Here is a 27,907-nt window from a genome sequence, read left to right as displayed (position 1 = left end):
GTACGCCTGTGCCAGAGCCGTGGCTGAAGATCAGAAGAGGACGTCTTGTAATGAAGATGGGAGGCGCCGCAGCGGACCAGAGACACCCATCCGACCTGACCAGCAGCGGGACCGCCCCTGGGTGAGTATAATATAACGTCTTTTTCTCCTCTTTCAGGATACATCGGGGGCTTATCTACAGCATTACAGAATACTGTAGATAAGCCCCTGATGCTGGTGGGCTTACCTCACCCGCGAATTTCGGGGTGACAGGTTCCCTTTAATACAAGTTACTGAAATGCCTGAAACTGAAATAACACCCATATTACTCTAAATTATCTACTGCACACATCAAGGAACTCAGAAATGATCATTCTACAAAAATAAAATTGGAAAATTAATCTGTTAATTCATAGAAGAACATCCGCAGGGCAGCAGCCAGGACATTTCTTCATGCTGTTGTTTGCCTTCCTTCAGCCATGCCGGCTCTTGTGAACTCCGGCCACGGGATTCTCTGGGTGAAGATGGGAAAAACGACCAAGTGTCCATATGGGGAATACATTTCGGTATGACGTGTAGCTGATCGCACAGCTCTTGTTAAAGACACCTGATATATTTTCCTGCAAAGCAAATAGAAGAGGTATTATTACAGGTTTCAGTGGGTACAGGTCAGTTCATAAGGGATGGGTTGAATCAGAGCATGTTTATCCCCTTAATGACCAGGCCTTAAAGGGAACCTGTCACCAGATTTTTGCTATCCCATCTGACAGCAGCATGATGTAGGGGCAGAGACCCTGATTCCAGCGATTCACCACTTACTTTACTGGGTGCAGGAGTTCTGATAAAAATCAGTTTTCTCTGCTGTAGATCTCTGAATACTGAGTTCTGTATAACCCCGGCCACACCACTAATTGTCAGCTTTCTATGTACACTGTGCATAGGCAGAAAGATACCAATCAGTGGTGGGGGCGTGGTTGGTCTACCTCATTTCATCAGCTGGCATGTGCCCCTAATAGCCGCGAGTGGAAGCGCGATCCACCCACAGCTGTTAACATGTTTAATGCTGTTACCAGCGTAAGACATGTAATGACTGACAGTGCACTCTACCGGTCGGCAGTGCCAATGCTTCGGCACACTACACAGCGGTCATTCAGTGCTATGTAGCCAGTGAAAAAGAAGACAAATGCAGTAATAAACCACTTCTGTCTTCTCCACAGGGTTTGCATTTGATACCTGGAGACAGAACACGCTCTTCCTATGAGCAGAAGCTTTAACCCTGCACCATAATTTTTTTATTAATTTTATTGAAGATTTTCCAACATAACAAGGTTACATCATAGAACAAAGAGCATTTCTCATTAACACTGTCCAGCAAAGGTAACTCTGTGCTTAACATACTGTGGGTCTAATATCTTAACCAAAGCCATAAGACCCCCCCATGTCAGGCCCCAAATATCCCACACTGTATCTCAAGAAAATGCTCCTCATTATTTGGGGGCTATTTTGAGTCACAGAGGAATCAAACCAAGGCTTCTATAAATTACTGATTTTATTTTATTTTTTTTTAACAATAAAAGCATTTTTAGGTTCTTTGATATACGGTAAATCTATTTTATGTGTTTCTATATTTTGCTGTACCTGAGGCCAGTCTCCGTTGCTGAGCTGCTTCTCCAGTAACAGTTTTACTCCTCTCTCCAAAACACCAACATTGGGAAACCTGCAAAAGATCGGCAAGATCACCAGAAAGCTTCCACCACACAGCCCCAACCGTGTGATCAGTACATAAAAAGCATGTCGCATTCACACACCCGCACGTCACGGTCTGAGCACGGGCCGTAATCCAAGGAGTGTCCACGGGTCTCCTGATCCGAACTTGACGGCGTCATCAGCATATTTGAGGCTGCCAAGTTTGGGCCAGGAGACCCGAGAACAGTCCATGGATCCGTGCTCGGACCTTGACACGTGGATGTGTGAATGCAGCTTAAAACTATCCAGCGGATTGTCCTCTACAGCGAGAACCGGTCCCATATTTCCGGGAACACGCACAGTCAGCTTTTGTAAACCTCAGTCCAAAGAGAACATCCAGCACCAGTCGCCATAAAAGTGGTCGTACCTGACGGCCATCAGACCCAGCAGTGCCCAGCAGGTGTTGTGTAGCTGAGAGCTGGCACTCTGAACATATCTTCTCTCTTCACATGATTCAAAGTCTTCCCCCCAGCCTCCATCTTCCATTTGGTGAGAGAGAAGAAAATCGCAGGCACGGGTGACCTCCGGGCAACTGAATGGTGTAGGACACAAAAAGGCGGATTGGTAGAAATCAATTCATTTCACAAATGCCAGCAATAACTTACTAAGTTTTTCTTTGTTTCTAGGTAACATAAATGCCTGCTAGACCTAAAGTGGCATACCAAGATCCTACCCCAATATGTAGCAGGTGCAATAATAATAATACTAATAATAATATTAGCAAATATGTCCAATTGGAAATTCAGTAGAGTTCTTCTGATTAGCCATGTCCCTTACCTCATGTGCAGGGCATAGCTTAGGTATCCATGGTTACAACCAGTAGCAACTAACTGTCACTATGCCAGTGGTTGTAACCATAGATATCTAAGCTACTGCAATGCCCTGCACATGGGGTAAGAGACATAGCGAATCAGAAGAACTATTCTACATTTCTAATTGGAGGTATTTGATAATATTATTATTATTACTACTACACCTACTAGATATTGGGATATGATCTTGGAAATGGGAATACCCATTTAGGACAACTGAGGAAAATAAAACTCAGGGTGAACCTCTTCACGCCCAAGTTGTATTTTTTTTTGTAGCTTAAAGTACCAAAAAGTGATAAAAAAAAGTAATCATTTTAAATAATAATATCCCCTCGCACAACCTTAGTCCCAACGGCTGCAGACAACTCAACAACTAACATATCAGACATTGTTTTGCATGTATGTGTCGGCTCCTTGATGACACTCACCCATCTGAGTACTTATATCCCATGCAAGCAAAGGCCTCCAGTCCAAACCATATGCCATATGTAAAGCACACACCCCAGGACCTGGACAACATGGAGAAATAGAAGAATATATTAAACTAAGAAAAAAAAGCATTGGGGACACAGCATCATTGGTTGAGGATCTGCCATTAGGAGGCTGATATTAGGTAGAATAAAAAGTAAACTGGTCGGGGTGACGTCGAAAGTGCCACACAAGAGAACATTTGGAGGGCAGCATCCTCACACTGCAGCTTTTTAATGCAAATTTTCTGCTAAAAAACCTTTATCCTCCCAACAGGTCCTTTGCTATTACAGAGAAAATTAAACTTTTAGGCTATGTGCACACGTCAGGATTTTCTGCAGAATTTTCCTGAACAAAATCGGACTTTTTCTGCAGGAAATCCGCATGCGTTTTTTTCCGGAGCTTTCCCAATGCAATTAAATAGCGGTAGAAACGCGAAAAATCCACAAAATTAACGAACATGCTGCGTTTTTTACCGCGATGCGTTTTTTTTTTCACGGAAAAAAATGCAACATATGCATAAAAATTGCGGAATGCATTATAAATGATGGGATGCATATGTACGCGTTTTTATCGCATTTTTATAGCGAAAAAACGCGAAAAATCCTGAACGTGTGCACACAGCCTTATACTTCTCGTAAAATCCCTTTGCTGTTGACTACACTAAGGCACACCAATCCCACCCTATACATATTTTACTACTCTCCAGAGTTGATTTCGGACCCCTCTGCACATGGCTCTTCCTCGGGTTCAGATCATGTTGGTTCTACTTTTATAGATTCTTTTTTTTTTTTGCTCTCTTGCTGCTTTTGGCACAAACCTGAGTTGGCTCACCAGACAGAGCCAACGCTTCTTTTCTGCCTACTACTGTAAGGCCTACGCCCAAGGTACTGCGCTCCTTAATGTATTCATCGAGAGAAGAATTTTACCAAAAGTTCAAAAATCAAAATGATAACACAATTCTCGAATACTTACCCTTCCCAGGATCCATCTTTACGCTGAACCCTGCGACAGTAATCCAGGCCTTGTTTGAGAGTTTCCCTAAGTAAACAAAAAAAAAAGAAAAGTTCCGATCAGAAAATCAGTGCAGTCATTGGCAGCGTTTATATGAGGCTCCTCTAGGCCTAAAGTAAATATTGGTTCCTTGCAAAGGCCCAAAAGAGAGGGTGGATATGCGGTGCCAACTACGATACTTAAAATATTGGTTAGTCCATGATAAACTGAATAACGCAGAGGGTCATCTCATTCATTTTCTCGGGGGTACACACCATGGGCAGTATTGGAAGGTTCATATAGACCACCTCAGGGCTTGATGTTTGTGCATAGTTTAGCTATACAGGTCTGGCGGGAAAGTAAGAATATTTTGAAATTTTCTGATCTGGTCGGGGAGACTTGGCTATGGGATAATCCTGAATTTTCACATCTCCAAAACTTACAAGACCCAGGCTTCCGGAAACAATATGGTATAACGACGCATTTTATTGTCATTTGAACAATTTCATATAAAATTTGGAATCCCTCATAGGGATTTTTATAGATATCTGTAGCTGAGACATGCCATAATGTACCAGTTCTCGCTTCCTAGAATGCGAATATCTAGATATCCACTAATAGGAATATTGTCAACTCAGGGACCTACAGGTGTGATTTCCTCCCCGTATACCTTTTTGTTAAATTCCAGGATTGCTTCTACCCAGTTGGCTGTGGAGGTTAAATGGAGGCAACTAATCCCCTCTATCACTGATGACCAGTGGAATGAAGCACTGGAAGCACATATGATGCAAATAACACAGCAAATAATAAATTAATTCAATTATATATATTCCACCAATCCCATTTAACCCTGAGTAGACTACATAGATTCGGTAGAAGAGTAAATGATAAATGTCATAGAGGCGGGGAGGTGGGAGCGGATTTTTGGCATCTAATTTGGGATTGTAGAACTATAAGAAGATATTGGGAGGATGTGATTTTCACACTAGAAAGGATTCTTGGGATACCTGTTGAATGTAGTCCAGAGCTCTGTGTGTTGAGTGTTGTGGATGAAGAAATGTGGACTCATTATGACAGAATATTTCTCAGAGAGGCTCTGTTTATGGCTAGGAAAGCGATAGTGCTGAGATGGATGGGGGAAGTCTCCTTCAATCAATCAGTGGAGAAAATTAGTGAACGATATAATTCCACAAGATGGTGGCCTGATTCTAACGCATCGGGTATTCTAGAATATGTATGTATGTATGTATGTATATAGCAGCCACATAGCACAGGCCACGTAGTATATAATGATTTTTTATTTTTTAAATTATTTTTAACATTAGATCTTTTTACTATTGAAGCTGCATAGGCAGCATCAATAGTAAAAAGTTGGTCACACAGGGTTATTAGCAGCGTTAACGGAGTGCGTTATACCGTGGCATAACGCGGTCCGTTAACGCTGCCATTAACCCTGTGTGAGCGCTGACTGGAGGGGAGTATGGAGCGGGCACTGACGGCAGGAGAGTAGGGAGCGGCCATTTTGCCGCCGGACTGTGCCTGTCGCTGATTGGTTGTGGCCGTTTTGCCGCGAACAAACCAGAGACTTGGGATTTCCGTTACAGAAAGACAGACAGAAAGACGGAAGTGACCCTTAAACAATTATATAGCAGATATGAGAACATATTATACAGGAACAGAGGCTGTCCCCAAAAATTTCACAAAATTTGGGAAAAGTGGTGTGACTCACCCTTAACACACCTAGCCCCTGGTGCTGTGATTTCCTCAACCGCGAGATACAATCCCTGACGTTGCTCTCCTTCAGTGCATGAACGTGATGCTCTATGTGGAATATTTGCCTACTATTACCTGAACTGTTACAAGTTCAGAACCTTGATACAGAACTTCATGGTTGATGGTGCAATGCTGCTGAGAATACATTATGTTTACTGTTCTATTTTACTTATTTTGTTTGTTTTGTCATTGAAAGTATGATTTTATCATTGATATTGTGGATGATGATTTGATGGATTACTCTGTTTTTTACACTGTAATGTCACATGTCTGTTATATTATTTTGTGGAATCTTTCAATAAAAAGAGTTTAAAAAAAGCAAATCAGTGCAGTCGCCTATCATAGTTTTGAGAAAGATTCCTTTCCATACGAGGGCCATTTGCTTTCCCTGCTGGAAAGGGAATTATGGACAAGAAGTACAGTACTGTGGATGCAATGTCACAGACCTAAAAGTGCCAGTGCAGGGATAATACCAGAATTCGATCTTTTACAAGCAGTCATGCATTTATAATATATTATTGGAGGGTGCTTTAAGACAGAAAAAAAAGAGGTTTTCTAATCTTAAGATAATGATGACTTTTCCTTTGGCTAGGTCATCAATATCAGATCGGTGATGGGCAGATACTCAGTACCCACACTGATCAGCTTCATTCTAAGTGTAGCAGCCGCTGCCAGGTACTGCAGAACAGCTCCTATTCAAGAGGATAGGGCATCAATACCTTCTGACCACACAACCCCTTCAAATGAGTTTGCCATACAAATCTGAGAGGCAAATTTATACAAAGTAAATAATTTTCTGAACATCAGGAATATGCAACATTGCCTTTGAAGAAGAATGTCTGAGAAATTACCCGATTTCATGTGCTCTGTAGTCCGGGTCCCAGGCTTGGTAATGTTTCAAGGCTTGCATTGCAGCAGATGTGCACTCGACATAGGTGTAGTCAATCATTATATCTCCTGCAGTGAGTGAAAGCATTGAATGTGATCTCCACGCTCCTCATCAGGATGTATTTATTACATTACTGTGTACGTACCAAACACTTCAGAGGGATTGAGCCTTTCCAACAAGCGGCCACCTCGTTTGGTTTCATAGGTAGCAAATCCCCCATCAGAATTCTTCATACTAAGTAACTACAGCACATCGAAATTATCAAGTTACATCACAGAAGACCACCAATTCCCACATACACGGTTGAACGTTTCTTACCACATCCACGGCATCCCGTAATCTGCTCCTTGGAATATGTTCAGATAAGAAAGAGCAGTTTTCTTGGAGCAGCATTGCAGACTTCAGCCCCTCCGCAGTACAATCTGCTACAATCCAACCACAGTCCCGAGTGCTGAACGGGAATCCGCCCTGAATTACAACAAAAAGTCACCTGTAATGTCAGAATGTCATAGTACTGCAAATACTCAAAGAAAAACAAGATATCGGATACTGCGCTTCTAAAAGAGTTAGGCCGGCGTCACACACAGCGTAAAACAATACGGTCCGTATATTACGGCCGTAATACGCTGAAAAGTCCCGAAAAAAGTGGTCCGTAGCTCCTCCGTAGGCAGGGTGTGTCAGCGTTTTTTGCGCATGGCATCCTCCGTATGTAATCCGTATGGCATCCGTACTGCGTGGTTTTCTCGCAGGCTAGCAAAACCAACATACCGCTATAGAAGTGATCCATGTGTCCCAAAAAGAAAAGAAAATATATATATACTGTCTATATATATATATATATATATATATATATATATATATATATATATATATATATATATATATATATATATATATATATATATATATATATATATATGTGTCAGTAGACACATATATTAGAGAGAAAAGCCGGTAATTCAGTGCGGTGTACAGTAAAATCACACTGACAGCTTACAGTAGAATAGGTAGAATAAATGTGTACACATAGAATAGGTATATATATATATATATATATATATATATATATATATATATATATATATATATATATATATATATATATATATATATATATGTCAGTGAGACACATATATGTATATATATTAATATTTATTCCAGCGCTAGACAGCTTGAAAGCCGGTAATTCAATTACCGGCTTTTTCCTTCTCCTTCCTAAAACCCGACATGATTCGAGACATGGTTTACATACAGTAAACCATGTCTTCTCTCCATTTTTTTTGCAGATTCCACACTACTAATGTCAGTAGTGTGTATCTGCAAAATTTGGCCGTTCTAGCTCTTAAAATAAAGGGTTAAATGGCGGAAAAAATTGGCGTGGGCTCCCGCGCAATTTTCTCCGCCAGAGTAGTAAAGCCAGTGACTGAGGGCAGATATTAATAGCCTGGAGAGGGTCCACGGTTATTGGCCCCCCCCTGGCTAAAAATATCTGCCCCCAGCCACCCCAGAACAGGCACATCTGGAAGATGCGCCTATTCTGGCACTTGGCCACTCTCTTCCCATTCCCGTGTAGCGGTGGGATATGGGGTAATGAAGGGTTAATGCCACCTTGCTATTGTAAGGTGACATTAAGCCAGATTAATAATGGAGAGGCGTCAATTATGACACCTATCCATTATTAATCCAATTGTAGTGAAGGGTTAAATAAAACACAAACACATTATTTAAAATTATTTTAATGAAATAAAAACAATGGTTGTTGCAGTATTTTATTCAACGCCCAATCCAGTCACTGAAGACCCTCGTTCTGTGAGTAAAAAAACATAATAAACCAACAATATACTTACCCTCCGCAGATCTGTAACGTCCAACGATGTAAATCCTTCTGAAGGGGTTAAAACATTTTGCAGCAAGGAGCTGTGCTAATGCAGGCTGCTCCTCGCTGCAAAACCCCAGGGAATGAGGCTAAAAATAGATCAATGAGCTATATTTAGCTTTATTTGCGGTGAGGCGCCCTCTGCTGGCTGTTCATAGATCGTGGGAAATTACCTAGAAAGCTCCCTGGCTCAAATCATGTCGGGTTTTAGGAAGGAGAAAGAAAAAGCCGGTATTGGAATTACCGGCTTTCAAGCTGTATAGCGCTGGAATAAATATTAATATATATACATATATGTGTCTCACTGACATATATATATATATATATATATATATACCTATTCTATGTGTACACATTTATTCTACCTATTGGACTGTAAGCTGTCAGTGTGATTTTACTGTACACCGCACTGAATTACCGGCTTTTCTCTCTAACAGCGCTGCGTATTTCTCGCAAGTCACACTGCTTGTCCGTGTGTAATCCGTATTTTTCACACTTCCATAGACTTTCATTGGCGTATTTCTTGCGCGGTACGGTGACAAACGCAGCATGCTGCGATTTTGTACGGCCGTAGAAAGCCGTATAATACTGATCAGTAAAATACGGCAAATAGGAGCAGGGGCATAGAGAATAATTGTGCCGTATTTTTTGCGAGTTTTACGGACGTAGATTCTGCGCTCTTACGTCCGTAAAACTCGCAAGTGTGACGCCGGCCTTACTTGTTAGGAAGAATGGTGTAATATAATTTGTATGGTAAATACACCTGCCCCCTCAGGAAACCTACAGATGACCATGAACACTCGCTTATAATATATACCCACCTTATTCATCTGTCTGTAGTATTTCTTGTACTCTGGTGGGTTATCAGGTATCTGCAACATAAAGAAATTAATCAATCTATTATGTGTATGTGACTGACAAACACAACTGATCCCGGAAAAAAAACAAGTCCTCATAGGACTTTGTCACCCAAAAACAACAACTTCTGACTCCTGGGATGCCACAATAAATAAAAAGAGCAGGCTTGCAGTTGTCTTTTATTAAAAATGTACTACTGTTTAACTTGTAGAGCTTGCATGTAATACAGAACAGTGCACGCTGCTCGATAACATACTTCTCATTGCATCATGTAAGCTCTGTGACCTCTACCGAAGCTAATCTAAGCTCAGATTCTTCATTTATGTTAATTTTATTTGTGTTTTTTAATATACTGTATATATATATATATATATATATATATATATATATATATATATATATATATATATATATATATATACCATATATACTCGAGTATAAGCCGAGATTTTCAGCCCAAATTTTTGGGCTGAAAGTGCCCCTCTCGGCTTATACTCGAGTCAATGTGGGTGGCAGGGTCGGCGGGTGAGGGTATGAGGGCGCTGAGGCATACTTACCTGCTTCCAGCGATCCTGGCACTCCCCGTCTGTCCCACGGTCTTCGGTGCTGCAGCTCTTCCACTGTTCAGTGGTCACGTGGGACCGCTTATTAGAGAAATGAATATGCGGCTCCACCTCCCATAGGGGTGGAGCCACATAGTCATTTCTCTAATCAGCGGTAACGGTGACTGCTGACAGGAAGAAGCTGCGGCACCGAAGACAGCTGTCCGGGGGAAGGAGCCGGACGCCGGGAGCAGGTAAGTATCGCATATTTACCTGTCCCCGTTCCAGCCGCCGGGCGCCGCTCCATCTTCCGCTCTGACTGTTCAGGTCAGAGGGCGCGATGACGCATATAGTGTGCGCGGCGCCCTCTGTCTGATCAGTCAGAGCGGAGAGACGCCGGGACCGGACGCTGGGAGCTGCAAGCAAGAGAGGTGAGTATGGCTTTTTTTTTTTTTTACTGCAGCATCAGCGGCCATGGCACAGATTTATGTGGAGCATCTATGGGGCAATAATGAACGGTGCAGAGCACTATATGGCACAGCTATGGGGAAATAATGAACGGTGCAGAGCACTATATGGCACAGCTATGGGGAAATAATGAACGGTGCAGAGCACTATATGGCAGAGCTATGGGGCAATAATGAACGGCGCAGAGCCATGGGGAAATAATGATCTATTTTTATTTTTGAAATTCACCGGTAAATGCTGCATTTCCACCCTAGGCTTATACTCGAGTCAATAAGTTTTCCCAGTTTTTTGTGGCAAAATTAGGGGGGTCAGCTTATACTCGAGTATATACGGTATATATATCTACTATATAATTGTCTAGGGGTCACTTCCGTCTGTCCTTCTGTCTGTCTTTCTGTCTGTCTGTCACAGATATTCATTGGTCGCGGCCTCTGTCTGTCATGGAATCCAAGTCGCTGATTGGCCATGGCAAAACGCCCACGACCATTGCCACGACGAATCAGCGACGGCCACAGTCCGGCGGCAATATGGCCGCTCTTTCCTCTCCGCAGTCAGTGCCCGCTCCATACTCCCCTCCAGTCATCCAGTCAGCCCTCACACAGGGTTAATGCCAGCGTTACTGGAGCGCGGTGTAACGCACTCCGATTACGCAGCTATTAACCCTGTGTGACCAACTTTTTACTATTGATGCTGCATATGCAGCATCAATAGTAAAAAGATCTAATGTTACAAATAATAATAATTAAAAAAATAACGTTATTCTCACCCTCTGGCGTCGCGTCCTGTCCTCGGCAGTGCAAGCGGCAGGTTCCGGTGCTAAGGATGCTATGCGAGAAGGACCTGCCGTGACGTCACGGTCATGTGACCGTGACGTCATCACAGGTCCTGCGCTCATACCAACCCTGGGACCGGAAGCTGCCATGTGCACCGCACACAGGCGAGAGGACTATAAGGCGCCCTCGGAATGTGAGTATATGTTTATTTTTTAACCTGTTACATACGTGGCTGGGCAATATACTACGTAGCTGGGCAATATACTACGTGACTGGCCAATATACTACGTCACTGGGCAGTATACTATGTGTCTGTGCTGTATACTACGTGGCTGGGCAATATACTACGTGCCTGGGCAATATACTACGTGGCTGGGCAATATACTACGTGGCTGGGCAATATACTACGTGGCTGGGCAATATACTACGTCACTGGGCAATATACTACGTCACTGGGCAATATACTACGTGGACTGTGCAATATACTACGTGGACATGCATATTCTAGAATACCCAATGCGTAGGCATCGGGCAATCATCTAGTGTGCATATATATATATATATATATATATATATATATATATATATATATATATATATACATATACAGTGGGGCAAAAAAGTATTTAGTCAGTCAGCAATAGTGCAAGTTCCACCACTTAAAAAGATGAGAGGCGTCTGTAATTTACATCATAGGTAGACCTCAACTATGGGAGACAAACTGAGAAAAAAAAATCCAGAAAATCACATTGTCTGTTTTTTTATCATTTTTTTTGCATATTATGGTGGAAAATAAGTATTTGGTCAGAAACAAACAATCCAGATTTCTGGCTCTCACAGACCTGTAACTTCTTCTTTAAGAGTCTCCTCTTTCCTCCACTCATTACCTGTAGTAATGGCACCTGTTTAAACTTGTTATCAGTATAAAAAGACACCTGTGCACACCCTCAAACAGTCTGACTCCAAACTCCACTATGGTGAAGACCAAAGAGCTGTCAAAGGACACCAGAAACAAAATTGTAGCCCTGCACCAGGCTGGGAAGACTGAATCTGCAATAGCCAACCAGCTTGGAGTGAAGAAATCAACAGTGGGAGCAATAATTAGAAAATGGAAGACATACAAGACCACTGAATCTCCCTCGATCTGGGGCTCCACGCAAAATCCCACCCCGTGGGGTCAGAATGATCACAAGAACGGTGAGCAAAAATCCCAGAACCACGCGGGGGAACCTAGTGAATGAACTGCAGAGAGCTGGGACCAATGTAACAAGGCCTACCATAAGTAACACACTACGCCACCATGGACTCAGATCCTGCAGCGCCAGACGTGTCCCACTGCTTAAGCCAGTACATGTCCAGGCCCGTCTGAAGTTTGCTAGAGAGCATTTGGATGATCCAGAGGAGTTTTGGGAGAATGTCCTATGGTCTGATGAAACCAAACTGGAACTGTTTGGTAGAAACACAACTTGTCGTGTTTGGAGGAAAAAGAATACTGAGTTGCATCCATCAAACACCATACCTACTGCAAAGCATGGTGGTGGAAACATCATGCTTTGGGGCTGTTTCTCTGCAAAGGGGCCAGGACAACTGATCCGGGTACATGAAAGATTGAATGGGGCCATGTATCGTGAGATTTTGAGTGCAAACCTCCTTCCATCAGCAAGGGCATTGAAGATGAAACGTGGCTGGGTCTTTCAACATGACAATGATCCAAAGCACACCGCCAGGGCAACGAAGGAGTGGCTTCGTAAGAAGCATTTCAAGGTCCTGGAGTGGCCTAGCCAGTCTCCAGATCTCAACCCTATAGAAAACCTTTGGAGTTAGTTGAAAGTCCGTGTTGCCAAGCGAAAAGCCAAAAACATCACTGCTCTAGAGGAGATCTGCATGGAGGAATGGGCCAACATACCAACAACAGTGTGTGGCAACCTTGTGAAGACTTACAGAAAACGTTTGACCTCTGTCATTGCCAACAAAGGATATATTACAAAGTATTGAGATGAAATTTTGTTTCTGACCAAATACTTATTTTCCACCATAATATGCAAATAAAATGTTAAAAAAACAGACAATGTGATTTTCTGGATTTTTTTTTCTCAGTTTGTCTCCCATAGTTGAGGTCTAACTATGATGTAAATTACAGACGCCTCTCATCTTTTTAAGTGGTGGAACTTGCACTATTGCTGACTGACTAAATACTTTTTTGCCCCACTGTGTATATATATATATATGTATGTATGTATGTATGTATGTATGTGTGTATGTATGTATGTATGTATGTATGTATATATATATATATATACACACAGATTAGCTTCAAGATTCATCATCTCATCTGAAGTAATGAAGACAAAAAAAAGCAGCATAACCTGCAAGCTCTACAAATCGAAAGGCAAAACATTTTCATAAAATAGTCAACTGCAAAAGAACATCCAATGCAAAGATTTAAAAAAAAGTGTTCAAAAGATGTATATAGTGTTCACATCTCTTCAAGCTCCTCTTAACATTTTCCAAAACTTCACCTGTGTAATACGAAGAAATTCATGCGCCTTCTCCAAAGTTTTCTCAAATTGTTTTTTCTTGTGTGCTCCAGCCTGTAGACAGACGGCAAAAAAAATAAAAAAACAATAAAAACATACTGAAACAAATTATAAAAACTGATATGAAAAAAATATGGGCTTTATTGTAATTTTTTTTTTCATGTTTTTTTCACTAATGTAAATAAAAGAAATTAAATCTTACAAAATGTCCCCGAGATGAGCCACAACTGCTTGTAGTTCACATACCTCTAAATATGCCTGTATTGCAAATGCCGTGTCCCAGAGCTGCGATCCATTTGTTCCCTGCGAAAAATGAACAGACAACTGTTACATTTTGGCTACACACGTGGACACAGCACATGGTACCTCCGAATGAAAAGCTACCAAGTTGTTAAAAACATCATTAAAATCTCACACGCACTCAGGCCTCATTCAGACGTCTGATTGTCGTGTACGAGTACATCTTGTGGTTTTCACGGATAGCACTCATACCCGTGATACACTATGGGGCCATTCACATATCCGTGATTTTCGAGGACCAAAAATTTTTCGACACATGTCCGTTTTTGATCTGACTTTATGAAACCAAGGGAAAAAAAAAATCAATTGGAATTTTTTTTTCTTCACATATGAGAAAAGCTATATATAGTTTTTATACAGTAAAGACCAAAAGTTTGGACACACCTTCTCATTTTAAGATTTTTCTGTATTTTCATGACTATGAAAATTGTACATTCACACAGAAGGCATCAAAACTATGAATTAACACATGTGGAATTATATACTTAACAAAAAAGGGTGAAACAACTGAAAATATGTCTTATATTCTAAGTTCTTCAAAGTAGCCACCTTTTGCTTTGATGACTGCTTTGCACACTCTTGGCATTCTCTTGATGAGCTTCAAGAGGTAGTCACCGGAAATGGTTTTCACTTCACAGGTGTGCCCTGTCAGGTTTAATAAGTGGGATTTCTTGCCTTATAAATGGTGTTGGGACCATCAGTTGTGTTGTGCTGAAGTCTGGTGGATACACAGCTGATAGTCCTACTGAATAGACTGTTAGAATTTGTATTATGGCAAGAAAAAAGCAGCTAAGTAAAAAAAACCGAGTGGCCATCATTACTTTAAGAAATGAAGGTCAGTCAGTCCGAAAAATTGGGAAAACTTTGAAAGTGTCCCCAAGTGCAGTTGCAAAAACCATCAAGCGCTACAAAGAAACTGGCTCACATGAAGACCGCCCCAGGAAAGGAAGACCAAGAGTCACCTCTGCTTCTGAGGATAAGTTTATCTGAGTCACCAGCCTCAGAAATCGCAGGTTAACAGCAGCTCAGATTAGAGACCAGGTCAATGCCACACAGAGTTCTAGCAGCAGACACATCTCTACAACCACTGTTAAGAGGAGACTTTGTGCAGCAGGCCCTTCATCGTAAAATAGCTGCTAGGAAACCACTGCTAAGGACAGGCAACAAGCAGAAGAGACTTGTTTGGGCTAAAGAACACAAAGAATGGACATTAGACCAGTGGAAATCGGTGCTTTGGTCTCATGATTCCAAACTTGAGATCTTTGGTTCCAACCACCATGTCTTTCTGCGACGCAGAAAAGGTGAAAGGATGGACTCTACATGCCTGGTTCCCACTGTGAAGCATGGAGGAGGAGGTGTGATGGTGTGGGGGTGCTTTGCTGGTGACACTGTTGGGGATTTATTCAAAATGGAAGGCATACTGAACCAGCATGGCTACCACAGCATCTTGCAGCGGCATGCTATTCCATCCGGTTTGCGTTTAGTTGGACCATCATTTATTTTTCAACAGGACAATGACCCCAAACACACCTCCAGGCTGTGTAAGGGCTATTTGACCAAGAAGGAGAGTGATGGGGTGCCACACCAGATGACCTGGCCTCCACAGTCACCAGACCTGAACCCAATCGAGATGGTGTGGGGTGAGCTGGACCGCAGAGTGAAGGCCAAAGGGCCAACAAGTGCCAAGCATCTCTGGGAACTCCTTCAAGATTGTTGGAAGACCATTCCCGGTGACTACCTCTTCAAGCTCATCAAGAGAATGCCAAGAGTGTGCAAAGCAGTCATCAAAGCAAAAGATGGTTATTTTGAAGAACCCAGAATATAAGACATATGTTCAGCTGTTTCACACTTTTTTGTTAAGTATATAATTCCACATGTGTTAATTCATAGTTTTGATGCCTTCAGTGTGAATGTACAATTTTCATAGTCATGAAAATACAGAAAAATCTTTAAATGAGGTGTGTCCAAACTTTTGGTCTGTACTGTATATAAAAATAATATGTGATATATATATATAGATATAGATATATATATCTCTACTATATAATTGTCTAAGGGTCACTTCCGTCTGTCTGTCCTTCTGTCTGTCACGGTTATTCATTCGCTGATTGGTCTCGCCAGCTGCCTGTCATGGCTGCCGCGACTAATCAGCGACGGGCACAGTCCGGAAGAAAATGGCAGCTCCTTACTCCCCGCAGACAGTGCCTATCGCCCGCAAACTCCCCTCCAGTCACCGCTAACACAGGGTTCATGCCGGCGGTAACAGACCACGTTACCGCTGCTATTAACCCTGTGTGTCCCCAACTTTTTACTATTGATGCTGCCTATGCGGCATCAATAGTAAAAAATGTAATGTTAACCCCTTAGTGACGGAGCCAGATTTTTGAAATCTGACAGGTGTCACTTTATGTGGTAATAACTCTGGGGTGCTTCAACAAATCCCAGTGATTTTGAGACTGTTTTTTCGTGACACATTATACTTTATGATAATGGTAAATTTAGGTCAATAGGTTTTGTGTTTATTTATAAAAAATATCAAAAATTTGAGAAAAATGTTAAAAAATTAGCAATTTTCTAAATTTGAATGATTATCCCTTTAATCCAGATAGTCATACCACAGCAAACCATTAATAAATAACATTTCCCACATGTCGGCTTTACATCAGCACCATTTGTAAAATGTTATTTTATTTTGTTAGCATTTTAAGAGGATTACAAATGTAGCAGCAATTTTTCATTTTTTCAAGGAAATTTACTAAATTTATTTTTTTAGGGACTTATCCATGTTTGAAGTGACTTTAGGGGTCCCATATATTGGGAAACCCCCAAACGTGATACCATTTTAAAAACAGCACCCCCTGACATATCAAAAACTGCTGTCAGGTAGTTTATTAACCCTTCAGGTGCTTTACAGGAATTAATGCAAAGTGGCATGACAGAAATGAAAATGTGTATTTTTATTACCTAAATGCCTCTAACTTCTGAACAGATTACTGCAGCCGTCAGACTCTAAGGCCGCTATTTGGTCATGAATTGCCATGGCAAACATCAGGACCACACAATCATGATCTGAGGGCACAAATTGGGATAAAGAAGAAGCCCCCACACTCTGTTAACCATATATAATGATGTAGTCACTATTTACAGCAGCATCTAAAGGGTTAAACAGATTTGGAAGGTGCAAACACTGATCGTGGCTGATACAGCAAGTTGTCAGCTATAGTGCACAACCAACAGATGTTAGATTGTTAACTGTATGGGGAGGCTATTCTCTTATATGTCAGGTCAGTTAAAAGACGTATTGGCTGTCATTAAGGGGTTAAAAATAATAATACTAAAAAAAACCTGCTATACTCACCCTCCGTAGTCGCTCGCGCCGCCCGCCATCTTCCGTTGCAGGTTTCGGTGGCAAAGATGGTATGGGAGAAGGACCTGCCATGATGTCACGGTCATGTGACCGCGACGTCATCACAGGTCCTGCGCTCATACCAACCCTGGGACCGGAAGCTGCCATGGACTGCAAGGGCTCCCTCGGAAAGGTGAGTATATGTTTATTTTTTAACCTGTGACAAACCTGGCTGGGCAATATACTACGTGGCTGGGCAATATACTACGTGGCTCTGTGCTGTATACTACATCACTGGGCAATATACTACGTGGCTGCGCAATATACTACGTTGCTGCGCAATATACTACGTGGCTGGGCAATATACTACGTGACTGGGCAATATACTACATGGGCTGTGCAATACACTACGTGGACATGCATATTCTAGAATACCCGATGCGTTAGAATCGGGCCACCATCTAGTATATAAATATTTTTTTTTATTTCTTTTTTTAAATCCACCATATGGTCCAAGATCTCTGGCCTTTTTATCTAATGCCAATGTTTATGTTCTTTACCAAGGAGACGTTGCTCCCAGGGTTATCTAAGGGCGCATATCTAGCCTGTTTTGAATAATTATCTTATGAGCCCTGCCGCCTTGTAAAGACTATGACATTTATCACTAAATAAAAAAGGCCTATATTTCTGAAACTGCATGTCAGATTTATGACAAAAAATAAAATAAAAATATAGAAAAAATATCCCAAAACAAAAGAATGGTCAGGGGAGCAGCGGGTATAAAAATCAGAGCAAAACCTGACCACTTTAGACCTGGAACTTGGTAAACACTAGGGTGGCTCAATCAACATTTGTTAGGCAATTCAAACACCGCCAAGCAGAAACACAATTGCATCATCGTCATGGGGAGAAAAAACAAAACAAAAACATGCTGGGAATCCCTTTGTTGTAAAAATTTTAGAGATTCTAAATTCATAAACCCCAACTAATCTCCTGACACGTCACTCTATAACATGTTCTACCATGTAGGCAACCTGACTGTAGGGCGAACAGGACCTCCAAAGGGCGATATACGGCAGGACAAATCTGGGTGCAGTGGTGTAAGCAACAAAGATACACATAAAATAAAAAAACATAGATTTCAGCCTTTAGTTAAAGGGTTTGTCCAGTAGCGATCTAAAGGAGATGGGAAATAGAATTAAAAAAAAAAAAATAATACTCATCTCCCAAAAGCGGCCCCTCTCCTCCATAGTCAGTGTTGTGGGGCCAGTCTAGGAAGTATACTGAATATTTATTTTCTCATCACCCTGTACCCATTACTAAGTGGTTGCCTAGTTCCTATTTTCCAAGTGTATAGGAAGAAGAAAATATTAAAAAGAATTCATTTACCTGCATTTTCATTCCATCCAAACCCAGCCTGCAAGAAGATCATTGTATAAAGAAAAATGCAGAAAGGAACTAAAGTTTCAGTTACATCTGAAATAAAGTAATTTTTTTCGAGATGAATTCTTATGCTACATTGTACAGTAACATGTAGCTCTAATAAAAAAAGAAAACAGGTGCAATAGTTTTAGGTCCCCATGTGCAACAGCTGAGAAGCCTTTCCCTTCACAGCTCAGCTGTATGTGCCGCACTTGCAGATATCTTCTTCCTCTCAATGCACATGTTATTAAAGAGAATCTGTCAGTAGGATCCACCCTCCTAAGCCGTCTATATGGGCATGTAGGTCATAGGAAGCTGAATAACATGATACATTGATATCTGTGATCTAATGTCTTATTCCAGAGAAATCCACGTTTGTCTTATATGTAAAGGAGCTGTTCCAGGCTATGGGCCGGACACTAATCTGCATGGGAATCTGCCTCCAGAGATTAATTTTGAATGGCAGGGAGCGTTACCAGTGTAACTAACACAGAACAGTAGAACTGCACGTTGTCTTATTACACATTTGCTGCAGCTCTCACAGCTCTGCTGTAGTGCAATACTGTCTGCCTGTGAGATGGAAGCTGAAGCTGAGAGGAAGCTGCAGATGTGTCAGGTATAATCACACACAGCTCTGCAGTGAGATCAGGAGGGCAGAGAGCGGCCATCACACTGGTAATACCCCTATCTATTTCAAATAAGCCCTGGAGGCAGATTCTCAGGGAGATCTATGTCCAGCCCATAGATCTTAACAGCTCATTTACATCTAAGAAAATTGTGGATTTCTCATGAATAAGACATCAGATCGCAGATATCAAGGTATTATTATATTCAGCTTCCTAGGACCTACATGCCCATATAATGCAGAGGCTGCTGTAATCAAAGGGTCTTATTAAGAACACGAGCACTAAGACCTGTATCTCTGCCCAGGATGGGGGATCACTACTTACCAGAGGTAATCAGGGATGCGATCTACATGTTCCTGAAATGAAGGAGATTCTGGTCCATCGACATGCCACCGGACCAGCATGTTAATCACTTTAGAGATCTGTGAAACAACAAGATTTGTTTTAAGACCAGACATTTTTAATACAAAAAAAAATAACTCATGTTTCCATGACACTTACTGGACCAATGCTGATACACTTTGTAAACCGATCATCTGCTATTACATGGTCGTATAATTCATGCACCGCACGTCGGCGAAGGGCGGTAATGTGGTACGACTCGTATATATTCAGCAGGACTGCAAATAAAAGGACAAAAATGACTGATGAAAATAAAATACTACATCTAGAGTATAGCTGAAAAATGTCGTTATTGTTGTGCGGCCACATATATCTGCAGAATTACATAGGTGCAAATGCCACATTATTATTATTTATTTATATGGCACCATTGATTTCATGGTGCTGTACATGAGAAGGGGTTACATACAAATTACAGATATCTCTTACAGTAAGCAAACTAACAATGACAGACTGAGACAGAGGGGTGACGACCCTGCCCTTGCGGGCTTACATTCTACATTGTGACCATAATCAGTGCCTCTTACCATAAGCAATGTCCAGCAGTGCGCTGTGCGGTGTGTACAGGTCACAAGCAGCAACACAGTTCCTCTGCGCGGGCCAATTTATGCTGCCATATTCCTGCACGTACAGCTCCTGCATGAGAAGCAGATGTAGAGATACTAGTGATGAGCGAACGTGCTCGGGTAAGGTGTTATCTGATCATGCTCGAGTGCTAATAGAGTGTCTTTGGAGTGCTCGAAAAATAGGTTTGAGTCCTCGCGGCTGCATGTCTCATGGCTGTTCGACAGCTGTAACACATGCAGGGATTGCCTGTTTGCTAAATACAAGTTTTTGTTCTGCCTCTTACCTGTCTCAAGCTGCGGATCAAGTCGTCCTCACGGGCAGTCAGACGTGTAGCATAGCAGTAACTCATGGGCAAGTAAACCTGACGGCAGTGACACCAGATGGTGCTGGGGTGGGCCGGAAACCACTGGGGAAGAAGCCTACAAGACAATGGTGGAAGTTAGAGAAAATTGGTAAAGGAGAATTCACATCACTGTCCCTGCAAAACTGCTAGTAAGAGGCAGGCGGTGACGCAGAGCAGTGCTGCTTAAAAGGGGTTGTCCACTACTCGGAATCCCTATGTTTCCCTCTTGTACAATAGTACCACCTATACTCACCTCCGGTGCTGGAGCCGTTCAACCGGTGTCGGCACCCATGTCTAATTGTTATGTCACGCGAGCCCCGGGAGAGCAACACCGCCGGAGGGGAGTATAGGTGTTATTATTTTACAAGGGGGGGGGACATAGGGATTTAGAAAGGGATGTCGGAATAGTGGACAACCCTTGTGAAGGGAGCCTGAAAATGACTGATCAAACCCAGTACCGGCGCGCGGTGCACCCTTGGCGTGGCCGAAAACTTAAGTACAAGAAATCCAATTTGCTTAAAACTTGATGCAGGGCCATAGCCGTATGACTTTTAGTGTATCCCACTAATAATGGTATGGATAATTATCTGATGGTCACAGCCACCAATAAAGTCATATCAAGTCTGAATAATTCTAAAAGAAACTCACCACATCTCCGGGAACAGCGTGTTCATTCCCTCCCAACTGTACACATTGAGCACAGCTAGCCAAAATTTCCCCCAAGAAGGAATCCCAATGGCACCACCTGCAACAAAAGTAAGATGCATTAGACCAAGCATGGAAAAAATAGATATACTGACTATCTGCTGCAAATGGTCGGCAAGTGTGAGATGTGCTGAAGGTAAAAGCTCATGTGAACCTACCCTTACTGTGAAGATTGTTGCGAGCGCGGGTCATATCTGGATCATCCTGCGACACTCCGAGAAGCCGCAGAGAGGTATAACTGAGAGCCGTGCCAAATACAGTGCTCTTGTCTTCAATATGCCTATGATTAGGATAGTTATTTACTATGGGAACATAGAACCAATATCCATCATTGTCATGTACCATTAAAAATACACAGGAACTCAATATTGAGACACTTAATCGCGACTGCCAGAGCATGTATTCCGCTACTATGGAAAAAAGATACCACCCCGACAATCTCCCGAGGGTTTGCCAAGGTGAATGAGGTGATGCTTACGGAGGACCTCACCTCTATTATTATTATTATTTATTTATATAGCACCATTAATTCCATGGTCTGTACATGAGAAAAGGGGTTACGTACAGGGATATAGACAACGTTTACAGTAAACAGGTTTACACTGACAGACTGGTGCAGAGGGGAGAGGACCCTGTCCTTGCAGACTTACATGTCCCCATAAGACCCATTGATAAATAAAATGACAAAGACACATTTACTGATGGAATAAAAATTGGCTGTGAGGTTTTATTTTGGGTAACATACAACTTGAATAAATACCAATAAATAAATTTCATAAGTTAAAAGTCCATATCCAAAGATTCGTCCAGTAGCCAAATCCACCCATGGAAGGGTGATTTTTACCCCACAAATAAAACCGAACGACAGGAAATGCTAAAATAGCGGGAGGGAGGGTGGGCTCTTCATTCTTCAAGTGCCAGCGGAGTGACAGGCGCTGACAGGAATCACACTTATATATCAACAAAAAACTGCCAAAATAATAGAAACCAATCATATTGCCAGAAAACTGAGCGCACAAAAAACAGTAAAAACTGGTTTAAGCCACTTTAACTCAAAATAGCACAGCGGTTGACCCTTCCCTGACCCTTGTTTACCACTGTATGGGATAACCCAGGTCTATGTGGACATGAGACCCCCGCCATATTTCATATGTTTGAGCGGGGGGGCAAACATTCTATGATCAATAATGAATGTTTTTTATAAAACTTATCACTGGCTGCAATTTAGATCCTGTGGTGAATATCTGGCTCTAACTGGGGATAACTGAATCCGCATTTTCCCGAGCCCCATCCTTACATACATCCACCTTTCACCTCACCTTCCCTCTCTTCTCTTTCCCTCTCCTGCTTCTCTCTCTTTTTCTTCTGAACTTACTCATATGTTGCTTTTAGATCACTGACTCAGATTATCTTTAGGGAATTAATATTCTGCCTTCAATATATGTTTTATGATAAGGTCCTAGTCTGTGTGCAGGATCCTTGGAATTGATAACACTGTTTATGGTTACTACTTTCTCATCGTGATTGTTCTTCATTGTGGCACAGTTAGTGCCTTGTGATTGTATTTCTTTCTTTTCTAACTCAATAAATAAAGGAAAAAAAACCTATAGAATCTATAATTACCAATTTGATTTTTGGATTTGGTAAAAAAAACAAAGAAAAAGAAGTAATTTACGACCAAATTCACGTTTAAAAAGGACTCATTAAAGGGGCTGTCCACCATTTGGACAAGCCCTTCTCAGCTGCTATATTTCCCAGTATAAAATAAAAAGCATCTACTAACCAGTGCCATTCCAGCAGTGTCAGGTCTCCTGGGGCTCACTTAATGTTATGCCACGTGAGCGCTGCAGCCAATCAGCGGCTGCTTCATGTGCTGGTGAACGTGTATATGACCGTTCCTTACAGGGCAGGTGCTGGCTTTGTTATATATATGTCGTTGACAGCGGCACTGAAAAAGTTCAGTTGTCAAAACACGCCTATACCATCACCAATCGCCATGTGATTGGGGGTTGCCACAGCTACAGAATTTCCATTTTTTGGGTCACCATGCCTTCCCCCCCAAAATGCAGTGAAAAGAAATCGTATATGTACCCCAATAAATACTATGGCTCGCTAGTCACTACATAAAAAAAGCCCTCACAGAAAAAAAATAAAGCTATTTGCATCAGAAAATCATCAGACATCAGAAAATAGCAATCCAAAATAATATATACAAATTTAAATCTGCTAAAACAAACAAACAAAACAAGAACTATACTAGCTAGCTATGACTGTCATTGTACTGACCTAAGGAATCAATCTCAAGTCATTTTTTTCCCACACACCTAATGCAGTAAACAGTAAAACCCAAACATATGTGTTTTTTGCTTTTTTTCTCACCATTTCATTCCACTTGAAATTTTATTTTAACCGTTTCTTCAGCCATTATACAGTTAACTCAATTATGTCAATCAAAGTTATTGCTCTTGGAAGAAGGGGATAAAAAAAACAAAAGGAAAATGCAAAAACAAACAAACAAAATACCTGTTTAAAAATTAAATAGTAGTGCAAAGTTTAAAAAAATAAATAAATACTCTGGAAACTTGTCAATTAACCTTTGGCTAGTGCTCTCACAGTTGGTCTAGATCAGGGGTGTCAAACTGCATTCCTGGAGGGCCACAAACAGGTCATGTTTTCAGGATTTCCTTGTACTGCACAGGTGATAATTTAATCACCTGCACAGAATGATTCCAGCACCTTGTGCAATACAATACAAGTAAATCATGAAAACATGACCTGTTTGCGGCCCTCGAGGAATGCAGTTTGACACCTCTGGTCTAGATCAGTGTTCCCCAACTCAGGTCCTCAAGAGCCACCAAACAGGTCATGTTTTCAGGATTTCCTTAGTATTGCACAGGTGATGGAATTATTGCCTTTGCAGGTGATGCGATTATCACCTGTGCAATACTAAGAAAATACTGAAACCATGACCTGTTGGTGGCTCTTGAGGACCGGAGTTGGGGAACACTGGTCTAGATAAACCTATAAGTAAACCTTAAAAGGTATCCTGCACAATTAGGCTATGTTCACACGCTGCGGATTTTGCTGCAGATCCGCAGCTGCGGGTAACACACGGCAATGCAGCGGTTTACATTCCGCAGCATGTCAATTATTTATGCGGATTCCGCAGTGGTTTACACCTGCTCCACAATGGGAATCCACACAAAATCCGCAATAAATCCACAGGTAAAACGCAGTGCCTTTTACCTGCAGTTTTCACAAATCCGCTGCAGAAAAATCCGCAGACCTCAAAAAGACGTGTGCACATACCCTTATACATACAAAGGGCAAAGTCAGACGGCCGTAAAGATCGGACAGAGATTGGACCTCAGTGCTCGGACAGAATGCGGTTTTCCTGACCCGAGAGTGACAGCTGCTTAGAAATACATGAACCTGTCACGCTCGGGCTGGGAGAGTCACCGGCCAGTCCGTGCATTGCAGTCTGATCTCAGTGCGATTTATACGGCCGTCTGACTGTGTGCATATACAACGCACATAGACTCTGCACCCTGCTTTATGTATGCGACATGGGTGATCACAAAATATGAAGCCAGTCAGATACTCACAGGCCCCATCCGCCATCAGGTAGCTGCACAGATCGCAGGTAGCGCACCATCTCCTTCTTGGTAGCGTCAGGGAGGGGCATCTGTGTCACGTGACATACAATCAGGAGACCTAAAAAGTGTCACAGGTTTAGGCCACATTCACAAGTTTTTTTTTCACATACAAGAAAAACTGACCAAGTTTCATCAGTGATTTTTGGTCAGAGTTTCATCCAAGTCTCATCAGTTTTTCTATATTCTTTTCCAACATAACACTCCGTAAAAACAGACCACACTCAGATGTCATCTAACTGCTGTGCATTTTTTTTACGGACCCTTAGGCTGCCATCACACTAGCAGATTTGGTCAGTATTTTACTTCAGTATTTGTAAGGCAAAACCAGGAGTGGAACAATTAGAGGAAAAGTATAATAGAAACATATGCACCACTTCTGTATTTATCACCCACTCCTGGTTTTGGCTACGAATATTGATGTAAAATACTGACCAAATACTGATAGTGTGACAGCAGCCTTAAACTTGCATTGCTGTTTATGATCAGACACTCAGATCACAGTTGTTGCACTCGGTCTCCGGAAAATCACGGACATATGACTGACCCCATTCACTATTGTAGGTGCGAGCGCTATCCGTGGAAAACACTGATAGCGCTCTTATGAGAAGTCTGAAGGAGGACTTACAGTGAGTATATTCTATGGCAGACAGATCTAGTCATAGTGGTCCAATGTCGCTGAAAAGCCTCACCTGGCATCAAGAACAGTGGTCCGCCATAATCCCCAGCCCAATGCCCATCCTCCGCTTGTAAGGCAGAATAAAAAGTTAGTCCATTTTCTGCTCCATCCTGGGCCGTATGCGCCTTGGGTAAGTCTTTAAAAAACTCGTTCTGCAGAGAGCAAAATCCGCGTTATTGATGATCAGCGCCATTTACAGATCCAAGAACAGATCAGACATCCAGCTCATCTGCTATGAATGCCGGGCACAGGGCTGCGCTCATAGCAGATCGGCAATGACAAAAGTGTCCCCAGAGGTGGACAACCCCTGGTGTTTGCTCTCCAGTTAAAGGGAGGGTTTCACTTTCTAATAATAAAATAATATAATAGTTATTTAAAGGGATTTTAATACTGGATCATTTTTTTTGCTCTAAAATCCTTAGCGTATAATACAGGCTGAATTTAAGTAGTCTTATGTACCGTGCCCAGCCCCAGAGAGTGCGCCTCCAGGGCAGTTTGTGGGCGATCTTCTCCCTCCACATAGCGCCAGGTTTGCCTGCCCTCCGTACACGAGAGGCGCCAGCGTGTGAGGTCTGTTGCTGGATCGGTCTTGTACGGACCCCCCCTTCTGCGGAGACACCTGGAACAAAACATTGCAAAATTACTTTTTAGGTTTATTTCATTGCAATGACCACAGTACGTGGACTAAAATATCGGACAACTGCATAAATAGCAATTCCCATTTATAAGAAGGAGCAATGACTTGAGTAGAATACAGCAATCACTCAGGGGCTGTAAGTAGCTAAAACTGATTCTACACAAGGTTATATAATGCAATATTGTTAGATCAGGCGGCACATTTGTAAAGTTTATTTTTCTACAGTCTGTGCTCCCCCATATTCCTATACATATACCCCTTACAGCTGCCTAATACTCACGTTCCTTCACTCATCTCTCTGCTCTTCACCTGGTTACAGTCTAACGATGGATCCATCCTTTAAAACCAAAGTGGCTAATGCATTAAACGCAAAGCATTCTAGGACTTGTAGTTCTTGAAGCTCCCCAAGCACTAGCCCGTGCTACAGTAAAGGACTACATTTCCCAGACAACACCACGCCGCCAGATTCCGTGTCACACTATCCTGACATGAGCAGAGGCAGCAGTAACCAATCACGGCGCAGAGAGATGTATACACGTAGGCGCGGCCATGAGCTACCAGCCAATGGGTGGTGAGAAATATGGAATAGCGTGTACCTACCAGCGCTGTCGCTGTAGTTGTGCAGCTGGTCTCAGAGTGACAGGTCGGAGCTGTCGGGAGACGGAGAAGCTGCTGCTTTGTGTAGTGGTAGCATTGACAATGAAGCTGGTCCTCATATTAGTGTGCGGATGGTATGCACAGTAAAAGCAACGTGTTAGCCACTTCTGTAACTAAGGCTACTTTCACACTAGCGCAGTTTGTCCTCAGTCGCAATGCGTTGTTTTGGCGAAAAAAACGCATCCTGCAAAGTTGCCCGCAGGATGCGTTTTTTCTCCATAGACTTTCATTAGCGACGCATTGCGACACGTCGCATCCATCACGCGACAGATGCGTCGTGTTTTGGCAGACCGTCGGCAGAAAAAAACGCTACATGTAACTTTTTTTGTGCGTCGTGTCTGCCATTTCCGACCGCGCATGCGCAGCCGGAACTCCGCCCCCTCCTCCCCGGACCTTACAATGGGGCAGCGGATGCGTTGAAAAACTGCGTCCGCTGCCCCCGTTGTGCTTTTACTTCACAGAATGCGTCGGTACGTCGGCCTGACGCATTGCGACGGGCCCGTACCGATGCTAGTGTGAAAGTAGCCTTACACCCTGGTGACAAGTTTACACACTGAAAGGGTCCTTCCTAAAAATAAAAGTTAACCTCCTTCCATAGGTCCCAACAGTGGGACCCTCAAAAATGGGTGTTATGGGCTCACCTGGAGAGGTGGATCCACTAAGTCGTAGTGCCAGGTGATGATTCAGCGGACCGGACTCGCCGGACAGCATGTGAATAGCGAGGATTAGCAGAGCTGGATGTGCAAGGCAGCAAGAGAAGCAGCAGAGCTGGAAGTGCTAGATGCAGCAGAGTTAAGAATGCAGTCGGCACCTTGAACACCAGACAGGTAGGCTGTTGGAAACCTGGATGCTGCAG

The 27,907-nt window shown here is 42.3% G+C and overlaps 1 protein-coding gene across 1 annotated transcript; it reads right to left on the bottom strand.

Moving 5' to 3' along the window:
- Window positions 1-281: 281 nt before the first annotated feature.
- Window positions 282-26,740, bottom strand: LSS (lanosterol synthase). Its single transcript, XM_069733268.1, has 22 exons — window positions 26,675-26,740; window positions 26,217-26,376; window positions 25,771-25,909; window positions 25,031-25,139; window positions 21,584-21,705; window positions 21,369-21,465; window positions 20,661-20,796; window positions 20,338-20,446; window positions 19,910-20,028; window positions 19,733-19,830; window positions 18,750-18,777; window positions 13,961-14,017; window positions 13,697-13,768; window positions 9,358-9,408; window positions 6,979-7,128; window positions 6,806-6,902; window positions 6,623-6,728; window positions 3,981-4,046; window positions 2,966-3,046; window positions 2,093-2,257; window positions 1,618-1,696; window positions 282-599 (listed from the first exon to the last, which is right to left on the bottom strand). The coding sequence occupies exons 1-22, from the start codon at window positions 26,728-26,730 to the stop codon at window positions 453-455; spliced, it is 2,244 nt and encodes a 747-aa protein (XP_069589369.1). The 5' UTR covers window positions 26,731-26,740; the 3' UTR covers window positions 282-452.
- Between the last annotated feature and the right edge of the window lie 1,167 nt (window positions 26,741-27,907).

Source organism: Ranitomeya imitator, chromosome 7 (assembly GCF_032444005.1).
Source record: "Ranitomeya imitator isolate aRanImi1 chromosome 7, aRanImi1.pri, whole genome shotgun sequence".
Lineage (NCBI taxonomy): Eukaryota > Metazoa > Chordata > Amphibia > Anura > Dendrobatidae > Ranitomeya > Ranitomeya imitator.
Note: the sequence above shows the minus strand (reverse complement) of the source record. Positions and strands in the feature narration are given on the sequence as shown.